The sequence below is a fragment of the Dipodomys merriami genome, unplaced genomic scaffold (genome assembly GCF_024711535.1).
Source record: "Dipodomys merriami isolate MVZ:Mamm:240054 unplaced genomic scaffold, mDipMer1.0.p SCAF_31, whole genome shotgun sequence".
In the NCBI taxonomy this organism is placed as follows: Eukaryota; Metazoa; Chordata; class Mammalia; order Rodentia; family Heteromyidae; genus Dipodomys; species Dipodomys merriami.
Window position 1 is genome coordinate 13492052 of NW_027204604.1, and position 16051 is coordinate 13508102.

The 16051-nt window shown below is 46.1% G+C and overlaps 1 protein-coding gene across 1 annotated transcript in view; it reads right to left on the reverse strand.

The window, feature by feature from the left end:
* Window positions 1-2568: 2568 nt before the first annotated feature.
* Window positions 2569-16051, reverse strand: part of Ipo9 (importin 9) — a 41448-nt gene continuing 27965 nt past the window's right edge. Inside the window, exons 15-24 of the mRNA XM_070041836.1 lie at window positions 13625-13851; window positions 10884-11032; window positions 10514-10642; window positions 10042-10317; window positions 9589-9755; window positions 8868-9001; window positions 7800-7922; window positions 7468-7572; window positions 7212-7288; window positions 2569-6750 (exon numbers count right to left, since the gene is read on the reverse strand). Coding sequence (XP_069897937.1) covers window positions 6640-6750; window positions 7212-7288; window positions 7468-7572; window positions 7800-7922; window positions 8868-9001; window positions 9589-9755; window positions 10042-10317; window positions 10514-10642; window positions 10884-11032; window positions 13625-13851 — 1498 coding nt within the window. The 3' untranslated portion in view covers window positions 2569-6639. The remainder of the gene's footprint in view (window positions 6751-7211; window positions 7289-7467; window positions 7573-7799; window positions 7923-8867; window positions 9002-9588; window positions 9756-10041; window positions 10318-10513; window positions 10643-10883; window positions 11033-13624; window positions 13852-16051) is intronic.

Genomic DNA, 16051 nt, shown 5'->3' on the forward strand with positions numbered 1-16051 from the left:
ATTAGACCAACAACTAAAATGAATTCTCATTATGAGCTTTCATTGCACTGGTGTTGTGTTCACTTGAATCCTCACGATCACTCCATGAAAGAGATACTCATGTACTTGCTCTGTGGATTAAAAAGTAGAGGAAGAATATGGAAGTACCACAATCACCAAGTTGGTTAAAGTGGTAGAATCAGGATTTGAACCCAGGCTGGCTCCAGAGCCCACATTCTGGGTTGTTTTTTGTTTTTTATTTTGTCGGTCATAGGGCTTGAACTCTAGGTTTGGGCACTGTCCCTGCACTCTTCAGCTCAAGGCGAGCGCTCTACCACTTGAGCTACAGTGTCACTTCTGGTTTTCTGGTGGTTTATTGGAGATAGGAGTCTCATGGTCTTTCCTGCCCAGGCTGGCTTTGAGCGATGGTCCTCAGATCTCAGCCTCCTGAGTAGCTAGGATTACAGGCGTGAGCCACCAGTGCCCGGCCCAGAGCCCACATTCTGAACCACTAAATAAGAAGAGGGCCTGCTCTGCCATTTCCTGGTTCAGTGAGCTTGGTGAATCCTCTGGTTTAGTTTTCTCATGTGGAAATGAACTGCAGTTCTGCCAAACCCACTGGAATTCCTGAGAGTGAGCTAGCAGAGGCACTGGTCCATTCTGTCTCCCTGCTCAGGACAGTACTTCCTTAAGGTCATCTGACAACCTGGCCTGGGCCTGTGACCTTGCTAGTGAACCTCTGGGTCAGGGATGAGGAAGGAGTTGGTTAGGGAAATGAATTTGCAACCATCAAGTGTGGAAGTAATCGTTTTTTAGTTGAAACAGATCGGACCAGATCTATCCTACTGGGGGAGGGATTCCATTTGTTGTTACTATGACTTACGCCCCCTTCCAGCATCATAAGAGGCCTAGGTAGGTCTCCAGGTGCAGTCCACTGTCCATTCAGTTCAGCATCTATGCTCACCAGCCTGCAAAGCTAGCTGTGTGGGCCTGTGTGATCCAGGCTGACTCCACGCAACCTTCTTCCTAGAAAGCTCCCTCTTGACCATGAGCTCTGCCAGGACCAGGGCAGGGACAAACCACACATAGGCCACGGACTTCTCTGCCTACTTGTCTGGGGGAACCACCCCTCTCCCCAACCAATATGTCACACAGAAAAATCACAGTAAGACACCTTAGCAAGGGGCAGGCAGAGCTGGGCCATCATCTGTTTCTGTGTCACCAGGCAGGGCTGCAGTCCCTGCCTCACAGAGCGGTCCTCCCAAAAGCTCATGCAAACCCTGATTTAGCATTATCAGCATCTGTAAAACAACTAAGTCACATTCAAACCCAGAGTCAGAGGCTGAGCCAAATGTAGCCCCCTTCCCTGGGGGTGGGAGGCGGGGGGAACCCCCCAAGTCAGCGTCAATGCCAGCCACGAGCCAGCGAGGGCCTCATCAGTCACCATTTGGCAGATGAGAAAACCAAGGCTTGAAGCTCTCCCTTTCCAGCCATGAAGGCGTAACAAGTCTGGATTGAATGGACTTCCTGGGCCTTCTGGTCAGGTCCCTCATTGTTTTTCTTCCTCGTCTGCCACAAAATCATATATTCCACACAGGTAAAGAGAACTTAGTTCTAACTTGCAATTTTAGGAAACCAGCAGTAATGCTACCCTTTCATCCCCTCCTGTAAAAAGTCAAAATTGGAAAGCCAGAATTCTCATCAGAGATGGCTGCTGACGGGCACTGTCAGGGAAGACAACCACTTCACAGCTTGGAATTCTATTTACAATTACTGTAGGCTGTGCTGTGACTGGGACTGGAATCCTGGTGCAATACCATTGTCACAGTTCCAATCGCTGTGACAATCTCTCTCTATGACCCTTCTGATGGCCAGCGCCTGGTTGGGCAAGTCATTCCCCGGGAAGAACTCATTGCACTTTTTTTTTTTTGTCGGTCGTGGGGCTTGAACTCTGGGCCTGGGCGCTGTCCCTCAGTTCTTCAGCTCAAGGCCAGTGTTCTACCACTTGAGCCACAGCACCACTTCTGGCTTTTTCTGCTTATGTGGTGCTGAGGAATCGAACTCGGCCTCATGCATGCAAGGCAAGCACTCTACCACGGAGCCACCTTCCCAGCCCCCTCATTGCACTTCTGTAAACCTATTTATTCCATAGCTGGCAAGCACATCTGGAAACACCCCTCCCTTAACCATACCTGTCCACATCTCATGAACACATGCACCTCTTCTAGTCACAACTGTAGTCTAGGCTCCTGGTTCTCCCATTTGAACTGCTACCACAATTTTCCTGGCTCCCACTGCCCTCCCCTCCAGCCCAGGTGCCAAGTCCCAGTCACCTCTGGCCTGGTACCAGAACCCATGTCCATGTCACTTCTCTGCTGCAAACTCATAGGAGCTCTCCTATTCTCTGGCGGAAACAGGCCCTTCAGGACCCTTCACCTCTTCACTCACATGTCCTCTACTTCCAGCTTGGTCTCCCAGGAACCATACATTCTAATACATTGTTTGAGGTGGTGGTGCTGGGGGGAGCCAGGGTCTCATGAATGCTAGTGAAGTGCTCTACCATCAAGCCACACTTAACGTCCATTTTTTAAAAAACATTTTTAATGTGCTTATCAGCTTCCAAAATCTAGTTGCTTCATGATTTTTTCTTCAAGACTTTTTTTTTTTCCTTTGCAACATGCTTCTCCACCCTCATCTGCATGGCAAATGCATCGGAGAGGCAAGCCGCAGACCTGGCAGTATACAAGCTGGCGGACTGCAGTCTGACATCTGTCTCAAGCTGTAAAATGTGGTAACAAAAGGTCATTTTGGCCTGAGGTCATTCAAGTATTGGTATTTAGCAGTTGTTGGCACTTCAGTGCTCCTGAGGTCTTAGCTGGGGTGGGGTAGTCAGCCCTTCCTTGCAAGTGTTCTGTTCCAAGGCCACCTTTCTCCATGTAACCCCACGTGGTTTCTACCTTGAACATGGAATTTACTTCTCGTAGCACTCCCTTTTGTTGCACTATTAATTTCTGATCCCTAATTAAACTCATTCCTTGAGAAAGGCCTGATACTTTCCAACATCTAACATTAACTTTGCACAGCCAGCAGGTGTGAGCTTCCCAGAAATGGACAAGAAAACAGAATGGCCAGAAATCCATCTCACAATCTACGATTAGAAGCAAGTCTGACTGGCTGGGGTTAAAAAGTACAGTATGTCCTTCACTGGCCTACCCTTTACATTTCAAAACTAGTGTCCCAGATCAGCAAGCTCTGATACTTCCTTCCCCCCCCTCCCAGCCCCGCATGACACAATTTAGATCTTGGCTATCTTTTTTTGATGAGCACTGATCTGTCAAGGCCATTCTTTTGTTTGGTGCTAGTCCTAAGCTTGAACTCAGCACCTGGGCACAGTCCCTGAGTTTTTGTGCTCAAGGTTAGCATTGTACTTACTTGAGCCACAGCTCCACTTCCAGCTTTTTTGGCATTTTGTTGGAGATAAGAGTCTCTCGGACTTTCCTGCCTGGGTTGGCTTTGAATCACAATCCTCAGATCTCAGCCTTCTGATTAGCTAGGATTTACAGGCTGAGCCACCAGTGCCTAAGGACCCTCTTCCCTCTATTTGAGCACCACAAAGGAACACAGCAACCAGGTAACTAAGTTCATGGTAATCAGAGGGTGAGGTCTTCTATCTCAACCTGTTTCTGCTCTCCCAGCCCAGGGCCACACTACCGTCCTGGTGTCATCACTGGCACGCAACACTGTAGACCTTCCACTTCCCCAACCTGCCATAATGCTCTATTGCCAACCTTCTTTTTTTTTTTTTGTCGGTCGTGGGGCTTGAACTCTGGGCCTGGGCGCTGTCCCTCAGCTCTTCAGCTCAAGGCGAGCGCTCTACCACTTGAGCTACAGCACCACTTCCGGTTTTCTGGTGGTTTATTGGAGATGGGAGTCTCGGGGTCTTTCCTGCCCGGGCTGGCTTTGAACCGCGATCCTCAGATCTCAGCTTCCTGAGTAGCTAGGATTACAGGCGTGAGCCACCAGCGCCCGGCTGCCAACCTTCTTCTACTGAGACCATCTCACACTTTCATGATTCGTGGTTTACACGACTGAACTCTGCACTTGGCACGAACTAGGTGATTACCCCGCCCCACCCCGTCCCCAGCCTTCTTTTACCTTTACATTCTGTGCATTTTCACAGCTTGTAGATATTTGGATCTTGCCACTTCCCAGAAGCTTCCTGTTATCTAAAGTCTGGTGGTCTGCACTCCTCTCTTATCTAGTACCATTTCTTTCATAGCTTCTTTTTACAGTGTGTGAGCCCTTCATCAGAAGGGCTGAGATGTGAGGATTATGATTCTAAGCCAGCTCGAACAGGAGTCTATAAGACTCATGTCCAATTAACTACCAAAAAGCTGGAAGTCATATGGCTCAAGTGATAGAGCACTAGCCTTGAGCACAAATGCTCAGGGACAGCACCTATGTCCAAGCCCCATGGCCAGCACAGAGAAAAAGAAAAAAAGCGTAACAAGAGCAGGAAGAGAAGAGCATTGCTAAGGGACTCAGGACCACTTCTGGTCATAGACATGGACAATATGTCTCAATTAACAGGCTCAAAAAGAGTACACATATTGTTCTTCTGAAGCCCCAAGACTTGTCAAACTTAGTTCAGTGATGCTGGTATGAGACCATTCTTTTATGCCAGGATCATGGCCAACTTAGCCTTGTGAACAGTCTACTGCCTTTAGCACCAAACCCAACTGGTACTGCCTTGAGGTCAACTATGGAGTGAAGCATCACTGTTTTTTTTTTCTGAGTTCCACTTGGCCAGATCTGTCATCGTTTTCTCTCAGTCACTCCTAAACATCTGGGACAGAGGAAGTATTAGCTTCAGGATCTGGCTGGCTGCAGTCAGCTGTGAAGATATCCACATGTGAACATTATTAACTGAACCACTTCCAACTTACCATGGAGACTGAACAGTGGGGACATCTAGTGGCATGAAGTCATTTCCAGCTATAAAATCCTCAGGCTCCCACAAAATTCTACAGAGTAAACACCCCACAGTGAGACCCTCTCCTTAACAGATCTAAGTCTACTTCCCATGCCATTTCCTTCCTGTAACACCATTATGCTAAAGAAAAATCTGTGGCTATTAAATGGGCCACTACATGTGAATAAGGTGGTTTTACTTTCCTCTCACTTATTTATTTATTTATTTATTTTTTGGTCGGTCGTGGAGCTTGAACTCTGGGCCTGGACGCTGTCCCTCAGCTCTTCAGCTCAAGGCAAGCGCTCTACCACTTGAGCTACAGCGCCACTTCCAGTTTTCTAGTGGTTTATTGGAGATAGGAGTCTCATGGTCTCTCCTGCCCGGGCTGGCTTTGAACCACGATCCTCAGATCTCAGCCTCCTGAGTAGCTAGGATTACAGGTGTGAGCCACCAGCGCCCGGCCTATTTTTTTTTTTTTAATTCCTAGTTAGGTTTTAAGGAACCTGTAACAGGCTAAAACCTAATTGAGATATGTGACAGCACCCTTACAACTTTTCTTGGTAGTGCTGGGGATTCAAGCCAGGGTCCTGCACAGGCTAGGCAGGCATCCTCCACTCAACTACAGCCCTAGGCCCCTTAAGCATATCTGATGGAACATCAATCCAACAAGAATTACTTTGAGCTAAGTTTGCCAGATTGCATTTAGAAAGCCTAAACAGGCACTACCCAGTCCTTTTTCCTCCTCTATTTTACTTTATTTCTAAAGGCAATCAAAGGCAGAGGTATTAAGATACCTTATACCATGCAGACTAAATTCATTTGTAAAGATTACTTTACTGTCCTAGAAAAATACAGGTTGCAAATTTGAGGGCTACAACTTAACCACTTTAGAGGCTCATTGAGGGTCAGGGGACAGCCTCTGAATACCAGATTCTGTGGTAACATATGAGAGGCTATTAAATATAGTTAGGTCAGGTGGATTTTAAAAAACTTCATTTTTTTCTTTTTCCATTTTTCTAAAAAAGGAAAAACAAATCGCCATCTGTCTGGCTTGTTTTGGGTATGCATGTATATATAGGAACAGCCTGGGGGAAGGCTCTGTCATGCAATGAAGCGGAACCAAGATGACTTCCTTTGACAGAAGAGTCTTAGTGTTGCAGGACAGGAAGGCGGGCACTGGAAAGGGCTGAGCATGGTGCTGCGCTCACTTGTTCCCACTGAGAACCCAGGCCACTGACGAGTGGTTGAGGGCAGACAGCACGATGATCTCTCGAGGGAATTCTCATCTGATTATATCAGATGTTCTATGAAAGTAGACAGTATGTTTTAGGATAAAAATGGTCGTGATTTCCTGTGCTCCTGGGGTGGGGCAAAATAATCCATGAATCCATAATCCTTTCGGGTATAGATGTTTCTGGACTGACCAGCAGAAAACACTAGGAATAGAGATGGGGGCAGAGCTGGGGAGAAAGAAGGTTCCAGAAATGGGGGATCTTCACAGGGATGCTGAGAAATGTCCTTTGTTCCGTCATTCCTAAGTGCCAGCACTGGTGATCGTGGTCTTGGGAGTTGGTCAACGTCACTCCAGAAAGCCACTCTAGGCTGGGAAGAGCATCTCTTGGCCAGAGGACTGCAGAATGGTCCATGGTTGGGCCCAAAGGGGAAGCACAGGTGGGAAGACACCCCCTTTAGATGCCAATGGTCTGTAGAACCCGCCTCTCGTTGTCATTAAGGTGGCCCGAGAACATTACGTAGCAGGGCTGCTGAGCAAACTGGCAGAGGAAGTCTGTGAGATAGGCCTGTGGGAGAAAGCGGCATCACTGAGGGTTCCCGGCTCAGCCTGGTGTGGTGGAGTAAGAGCCACCACCAATCGGGGCTCAGCCAGGTGTGGTGGAGTATGGACCACCAGAGGCCAGCTTCCTGAGGGATCAGCATTTACTTCCCTGGATGGAATTTAAGTACAAGCCAAGGACAAATTCCAAAGGGAACCAAAACATTAACTGTTTCTATTGCTCAATCTCCTATTTTACCCTGGGGACCTTCACTATGTGGTCCAAGATGCCGAATTACCACAGTGGTAGAAAACTCATATGAAAAGTTCCAGCTCTCTCCTGCCCTAACCCCTCCGCACCCAGCAAGGCAGGAAGTGCCCCGAGGCTGCCAGTGAAGTCAAGAATGCTGAATAGATTTTAGCCTATATCCTGCTTCCATGCTGGACAATGTCCCTTGTAAGACCTCTCCTCTAAATGCATTCACTCACCTGCAGGTCAATCTGATAGAGAGGATCCTTCAGAGCGTCGGGGTCGTCTTCCTCATCATCTTCGTAGTAATCCTCCTCTGTTAGATGCAGCCAAAACAGGTGGGTCAGGACCGAGGTCCAGGATCCCACCTGAGTGGAAAAAGTCCAACAACTTCCCTTGCAGGTCTACATCTCCCCTTTCCTGGGCACCCCCCCTCAGTCCCAGCGTGCACAGAAAAGGTATTTACCATGGCTGTCTGCTTCTCAAACTGCTTACCATATTTACTTGTAGCAAGAATGTCAGATAAAAGCTGGCCAGCTAAACCATCCTCTTCTTCCTCCTCTTCCTCCTCCTGGTCCTCCCACATATCATTGGAGTCATCTACTTGGAGATGAAAAGCAGAGCACAGTCATGCATTTTCCCTCTCCACCCCCAGCCTCTGGTGACATTTTGTAAGGTGACCTCACCTTACAAAGTGCCAGCCATAGAGGCCATTCAATAAACTACTTTTCTTTTTCTTTTTACATTAGTGACTACACGAACCAAATTGGTAATTGGACAATTTGTAACTTGATCTGCCAGGTTCTGAGTATCCCAGGTCTCCGCACCTTGATTCCACTCTGCAGGGGTAGCTTGGCGAGCGGCATTCGCCTCCATGACGTTGGACAGCTCGTTGATAATCAGCTTCAGGATCTTGACCAGCAAAGGAATGTTTGTCCAGCGCTCTGGGTCTGGGAAGGAAGGAAAAGCCTTCAAGTCAGACTGTCACTGGGTTCATACTGGCAGCATTTCCATCCTGGGCAGAGCCACTCACCATGCAGCTCATCATCCCTGGCTATTCTCAGCCACCAAAGAATGATTTAAATGACTTTATTCTGCTTGAAATTAGTAATAGTTCAAGTGTTGGGAGAGAGAAGAGGTTATAGGAGACAAATTCTTATCAATAATAAGCCATGAGCCGGGAGCTGGTGGCTCATCGCTATAATCTTAGCTACTCAGGAGGCTGAGATTGGAGGATCACGGTTCAAAGCCAGCCCAGGCAGGAAAGTCTGTGAGACTCTTATCTCCAATAAACCACCCAGAAAACGAAGTGGTGCTGTGGCTCAAGTGGCAGAGAGCTAGCCTTGAGCTGAAGAGCCAACAGACAGTGCCCAGGCCCAGAGTTCAAGCCCCACAACTGATGAGAGAAAAAAAAAAAAAAAAGAAAAAAGAAGCCATGAAGCCAAGAGCATAGTAATCTAGTCCCTAATACTTGTAGTCTGCAGGACAGCACAGGCAACTAACTACATGCTCATAGTTAAAACACAGCAGCTCCTCTGCATACATCATGTTTATAACAACAAAACAACAACAACAACAATAACAATAGACAGCATCTCTACCTATGATTAACTGAAGTCACAGACCACATCTAACCTGATAATGAAGAATGTAGACTATGTGAGTCAAAGCCCCAGAATGAAGCTAATGCTACCCAACACTCCTCTTGCCAATGATCAAGCACAGGAAGGATCCCTACAGTCTGAGCCATTATTGGCCTATGGTTTCTTGCTGCTTCTACAACAAAATACTACTACCGATTATGTCTGAACACAGACTGCAGTGCACTCCTGCCCCCTCACCCAGGTGTTCTTAGCTCCTATATAGGGGATCGGCAGGACAGCAGCATCACCTACTTTTGGTTGACTTTGAGCGGGTACGGATGCCCTCATCCATGTTGTAGATTTCTTCTCCCTTCACACGGATATCCTGTAGCCGTTTGTCATCTGCATTGATGCCATGCTGGAGCAGTTTACACAGCGCCACCGAGCTGGCAAGAGGGAGAAAAGGTCAATTAACCACCCGTCCAAGGATATCAGCCATTACGCCATTTCTCTGATAGTGAAAATTTTGTCCACAATTAATTAAGGAAGTGAAAATTTTGTCCACAATTAATTAAGGACAACAGAGTTCAGTTGAAAATGGGATTCAGAATTCATGAAATAGTCTAATGAGAGCTGCTCTTCATGAACAAAGCTAGAGAAGGCAAGCATCACCATGGCTATATGCACTGTACAGGTCTCAGGGAATAAAAGTCTAGGCTAGCACATTAGAAGGCAGGCTAGGAAGGCCTAGGTTCACCACTAGCAGAAGTTACTTAGCTGGTGAGGTGTGTTGCGAAGGCAGGTTTCTGGAGGGTAGATACCAAACATACACATCTACTATGTTGGTCATTTTGGGGGAATTTCAAGATGGCAGCCATTCAAATATGCAGGTTAGTAAGAGGGCAAAGGGAACTTTGAAGGCCAGGTTAGTATAAACAAACAAACAAACAAACAAACAAATCAATGGTGTTAAGGCAGGGAAGGAAGAAATGTGAGTAGCAGCAGAGTGCTCAGAGAAGAAAGATGGCTCTACCTAACTTTGCCTTCATACTGTCCATAGAACAGGTGTTGTCGGCTTGTCCACTCAGCCATCACAAACTCCAGGGCAGGTTTACCAGTAGGTCCAGGGAGGCTACACAGGAACTCCAAGAGAGGTTCTAGCTGAGTGTGCACCAGATGTGCAAATACCATGATCAGAGACTACGAGAGAACAAAATGGACACTTGCCTCAGAGAAATTGATTTCTAAGACACAGGAGGCAAGAAGAAATGGCCTGTCAGGCAAGAAATAGTCAATGCACCATAGAGATCATTCACAGGACAGGCAAACAGACTTCCTTGTCCATATTTACTAGGCCAGAACAGACCCATTTTATTTAACTTTTCAGAAGGACTGTACAAGGGTAAAACAACTCAGGGTCTACACGATCATTTACATTTCTATCATGAAGCATGGCTGGGAAAGGCCAACTCTCCACTGTCCTTACCTGCATGACACTGAGGGTCTCTGCCTGTTGCATCTTACTGAGGATGGCACGAAGAATCTGGTCCAGATTTTCCCCAAGCTCCCGTCCTGCCTTGGAGATAAGGGTGGAGACGAGGCGGCCCACAAAGGCTGCAGTGAACTCTGAGGTACGGGGATCTAGAAGCTGGCTCACCACTTGCATCACATACCACAGTCCATTGTGACCTTGTTCATCATGCCACTGGGCTACCTGTTCCAGTGTCACTGATACATAGGCCCGCAAGCACTCTCCACCATTCTGGGGAGACAGAGGTGAGAAGCAAAATTAGCAGTGGGGGTGGGAGGGGGGAGGCAGATGATGACAGTTATCAGGAGGCCCTCAGCCTGGAAAGGTAAATGTTATTCTCCGAGGGCTATGCCTCAGGAACTGGAGGCAGGAACTCACTGTTACTGGCTGGGAGCTATTTTCTGCCTGGCCTCCGTGTCTCAGATACCTGCATGGTGGCGTTATCATCTGTGTGAAGGGTGCACTGTGCCACGGCAGGGAACGCTTGACAGATGAGAAGCTGGGAAAGGGGAGGCTTTGTATTCCGTACTACTGTAGTCAGGATATCAATGGCTGTCTGGAGGAGAAAAGAAAGAAGAGTCAGAACTGTTTCTGGAGGAAAAGATGTCCAATAACCAAGAGGCTTACTGAGTGGATATAACATAGCAACCCAGAGAAGAGGAACAACTGGTAGACAGAGCTCTTGGCCTCCTTATGGGAACACCAATGGCTTTCCTGGCTTCCAGTCAGGCAGGTAGGATCCGTGGTGGCACTTGCAGACCACTCTCTTTCATACAACAGCCCTGGCAGCCACTCACCGCACACAGCCCCGCAGGAATCTTGTCTGCTGGGGCCTGCATGATGCTGACGAGGGTGGGAATGAGCCGCATCTGCATGGGGCCTTGACAAGCTTCGATCTGAGACAGCTCCTTGAAGATGTCTTGAGCCAGTGAGGCAACGACAGGATCTGCAGTGGAGAAGGGGACTTGAGCCCCGCGGCCCACTCACCTGCCTATGCTTTAATCATGTTTGTTTTTGAGAGGTTTTTTTTGTTTGTTTGTTTTTGTTTTGGTCGGGTCTAGGGGCCTGAACTCTGTGCCTGGGTGCTGTCCCTCAGCTCTTCAGCTCAAGGCTAGCGCTCTACCACTTGAGCCACAGCACCACTTCCGGCTTTTTTCTTTTTGCTATGTGGTGCTGAGGAATCGAACCCAGGGCCTCAGGCATGCAAGGCAAGCGCTCTACCACTGAGCCACCTTTCCAGCCCTCATGTTTGTTTTGTCCTAGGTAAGAACTACCGCGCTGATTACTTTTCACACATTCAAGAGGGGCCAGCCACATGAACAACCTGCAGAACAGGGGAGATCTAACAACACTCATATTCTCTTTATGGCAATGACGTCATAAGGTTATCCCTGAGACAAAATTTAGCCTTTTTCCTGGGATAAATTTTTTGTGTTGTTTGCTGCTATGTAGCCCTGTTGACATGAAAACTGCTCAAACATAACTCTTAGTAGGTAGCCATGACAGAAAGAACTGTCATAAAAGCAGACACTGCTGAAGAAATGGACCTTTGTTGCGTATGCGTATTTTGAGATAGGGTCTCATTACGTAGCCAGTGGCTGGGCACTGGGCACGCCTGTCATCCCAGGCTACAAGAGGAGCACAATGGCTGGTCTCAACTCTCAAGCTGCCTGCCTCAGCCTTGAGAGTGCAGAGATTATATGCATGTGTTACCATGCCTGGCTAAGACATGAAACTTTATGTTGACCTTCTTTATACAATATAAAGTCCTTGTTTATACAGCATGCAAAAATATATGTAGTGTAATGCTAAAAACCACTGCAGCATTGTTTGTAATAGGAAAAAAAAATGGGAACAATCTATTAACAGAATGGATATATTATGATGCAACCATTTTATGGAATACTGTGGATGACTGAAAAGAATGATACATCCAAACATGCAATGTGGAAAGCTCTTAGGATGTATTTTTTTTTTAGGGGGGAGGACGGATAGAGGGGTCAGTTGTGGGACTTAAACTCAGGGCGTAGATGCAGTTCCTGAGCCTTTTCACTCAAGGCTAGCAATCTACCACTTCAGGCCATAGCACCACTTCCAGTTTTCTGGTGGTTTCTTGGAGGTAAGTCTCATGGACTTTCCTGCCCGGGCTGGCTTTGAACCTTGATCCTCAGATCTCAGCCTTCTGAGTATCTAGTCACCAGTACCAGTTGAGTCTTGTGAACTTTTATGTCCAGCGTGGCCTTGAACTTTGATACTCCATCTCCGCCTTCCAAGCAGCTACGATTATAGGCTTGACACACCATACTCAACCACACTATTTTTATAATGTAAACAATTTGCATCGTTTTTGCTTAACATAAAGCTTGTTTTTTAACAGCTGCACAGTATTTTTTTTTTTTTTTGGGTTGGTCATGGGGCTTGAACTCTGGGCCTGAGTGCTGTCCCTCAGCTCTTCAGCTCAAAGCTAGTGCTTTACCACTTGAGCCACAGTGCCACTTCTGGTTTTCTGGTAGTTTATTGGAGATGAGAGTTTCACAGCTTCTCCTGCCTGGGCTGGCTTTGAACCATGATCCTCAGATCTCAGCTTCTTGACTAGTTAGGATTATAGGTGTGAACCACCAGCGCCAGGCAGTATTTCATTTTATAGACACATATTTTTAATCAATATAAAAAACATTTGTGTTTATGTAACTATAACCTTTTATAATAATAAAAAATAAAAAAATTTGTGTCAGGTGTGGTTGACACATGGCTATAACCTCCACATCAAGAGGTTAAGGTTGAGGTTTGTGAGGTATGTCTCAAAAAAAACAAAACAAAACCCAAACAACCCAAAGGCTGTGAATATAGCTTGCTTAACGTGTATTGCCCTGGGTTACTTCTGGCATTGCAAACAGAACAATCAAAAAATCAATCTGATGATTAACTTTGTTCATCAAGTTCTGAATGTTTCTTTCTTTCTTTTTTTGCCAGTCGTGGTACCTAAACACTGGGCCTGGGTGCTGTCCCTCAGCTCTTCAGCTCAAGGCTAGTACTCTCTGCCACTTGAGCAACAATGCCACTTCTGGCTTTTTTTGCTTATGTGGTGTTGAGGAATAGAACCCAGGGCCTCATGCATGCAAGGCAAGCACTCTACCACTGAGCCACCTTCCCAGACCCTGAATGTTTCTTATTTTTGAAGTGCTGTAGGTCAAACCCAGGGCTTGGTACATGCCAAGCAAGTGCTCTACCACTGAGTTATAGCCTGAGGTGCCAGTATTTTCTTTTCTAAATTATAGTTCTAGGCCAGCCTCTTCTTCTATCAGGCTTTTCATTTATTTACTTAATTTCCTACCCTATGTCAGAATTTTGGATTCTACTTCTTGCTTATTGGCCTTTTATTCAAGATCTTTCCCACTTAGTCCTTATTCTACTTTTAATACTGCTCTAACTATAGTCCAACTTTCTCCTTTGCTAACTAAAAGTCCTATCTCTGCATATAATGCTTAAGACCAGTCACCTAAGTTCATCAGTACCAATCATCCTTTCTTAAGCATACCATTACTGTACTTGAGGAAAATGGCGATGGTAAAGGGGCAGATTTTGCTTTCCATGTTTGCTGTGAATTCTGGGTCTACAGTACAAACGATGCACAGGGTCTCCATAACGAGGTTGAGGACCTCTGAGCTGAACTGGGCTGCGAGATGAATTAGGCCATCAAGGATGCTGGGGAGGAAGGGCTGAAGCACGTGGGTGCTTTCTGAGACTTTCAGTTGATCACAATAACTAGAGAGAGAGAAATGCAAAAATTATTCACAAGCAGTGCTAGTGATTAAACCCCAGGGTTTCCTATGCACTAACTATGTGCCATACTACTAAGTTATATTCACAGTCATCTTCTATTCTTTGTGTGTGTGTATGTGTGGATACTTGGGTTTGACCTCAGAGTATGGGTGCTGTCCCTGAGCTTTTCTGCTCAACATTAGTGCTGTGCCATTTGAGCCACAGCTCCACTTCTGGCTTTTTGGTGGTTAATTGGCGATAAGAGTCTCATGGACTTTCTTGCCTAGACTGGCTTCAAACCAATGCTCTGATCTCAGACTCCTGAGTAGCTAGGATTACAGATGTGAGCCATCAGTGCTGGCTCCTATTTTATTTAAAATTTCATCCTTCTTCCTGTGTTGAAGCAAACAATCCATCCAAATTAAGATATTAAATTAGATATTTCATGATTCTTCAGACTAGTTGCTGCTTTAGGTAGTCCTAAGATTTAGATGTATATTTCCACTATTTTACAAAATACTGGTAAAGTATCTCATACAACTATTTTTTTTTTTTTTTTTTTTTTTGGTCTGGTCGTGGGGCCTGAACTCTGGGCCTGGGTGCTGTCCCTCAGCTCTTCAGCTCAAGGCTAGCACTCTACCACTTGAGCCACAGTTCCACTTCTTGTTTTTTTCTTTTTTGCTTATGTGGTGCTGAGGAATCGAACCCAGGGCCTCATTCATACAAGGCAAGCGCTCTACCACTGAGCCACCTTCCTAGCCCACAACCATTTAAAAAATTTTTAATTACCATGATATATAATTTTCTTTTTCTTTGATTTTTTTTTTTTGGGTCCGATTGTGGGGCCTGAACTCTGGACCTGGGCACTGTCCCTCAGCTCTTCAGCTCAAGGCTAGTGCTCTACCACTTGAGCCACAGCGCCACTTCCGGCTTTTTTCTTTTTGCTTATGTGGTGCTGAGGAATGGAACCCAGGGCCTCAGGCATGCAAGGCAAGCGCTCTACCACTGAGCCACCTTCTCAGCCCCATGATATATAATTTTCATAACTGCATTTTTTTTGCATCTCAAAATAAATTTAAGTATGTAAACATTACACGAAATTAGTATTCATCTGTAGGGTTCAAAGTTCTTCTGTTTGTTTTTTTATCCCTGGTCCTGGGGCTTGAACTCAGGGCTTGGGCACTGTCCCTGAGCTTCTTTGTGCTCAAGGCTAGCTTTACCACTTGAGCTATAGTGCCACTTCTGGTTTTTTCTGAGTATTTTATTGGAGGTAAAAATCTCATGGACTCTACTGCCCAGGATGGCTTCGAACTCCAATCCTCAGTTCTCAACCTCCTGAGTAGCTAGATTTACAGGCGTGAGCTGCGTGAACCACCAGTGCCCAACAGGTTCAAAGTTCTTTACACACAGTTGAATTATATTTACCTCCACAAAGTAGTTACTGGATGCTGCTTGCCATGTCCAACAGGGATACAATTGTTACAAATGAATTGCCTAAATCTCAACTTCGCTTTTCCTTTAGTGTAACAGTCAAGTTAAAAAGCAACAAAAACATTGCATCTAAGTTCTAAGACCTTAGTACTGAAATAAGGCGTTCACAGGACCCAAGAAATAGTTTTTAAGTTATTATTTTTGTTCCTTTTAAATGTCTTATAGTCATTTATGTTAGCTGTCAAAGCTCCACAATGATCTCAGCCTTCTGAGTAGCTAGGATTAGAGGTGAGTCACTGGCACATGGCCCTAAATATTTAAAATATGCAGCAAGGAATGAAAGGTTTTGTATCTTATCTCCCTAGAGAAAATTAAAATAATTAGGTATGCTCACCACATACTGCTTGTCCATCTAAAACAAAGTAATGTGTTTATTTTACCTAAGTATTTTCACATTCACCTCTCAGTTTGCAAATTTGACTATTTCTTTCTTTCTTTTTTTTTTTTTTGTCAGTCGTGGGACTTGAACTCTGGGCCTGGGCGCTGTCCCTCAGCTCTTCAGCTCAAGGCGAGCGCTCTACCACTTGAGCTACAGCGCCACTTCCGGTTTTCTGGTGGTTTATTGGAGATAGGACTCTCACGGTCTCTCCTGCCCGGGCTGGCTTTGAACCGCGATCCTCAGATCTCAGCCTCCTGAGTAGCTAGGATTACAGGCGTGAGCCACCAGCGCCCGGCTATTTCTATAAAACCACAACACAAAGCTGGGCATCGG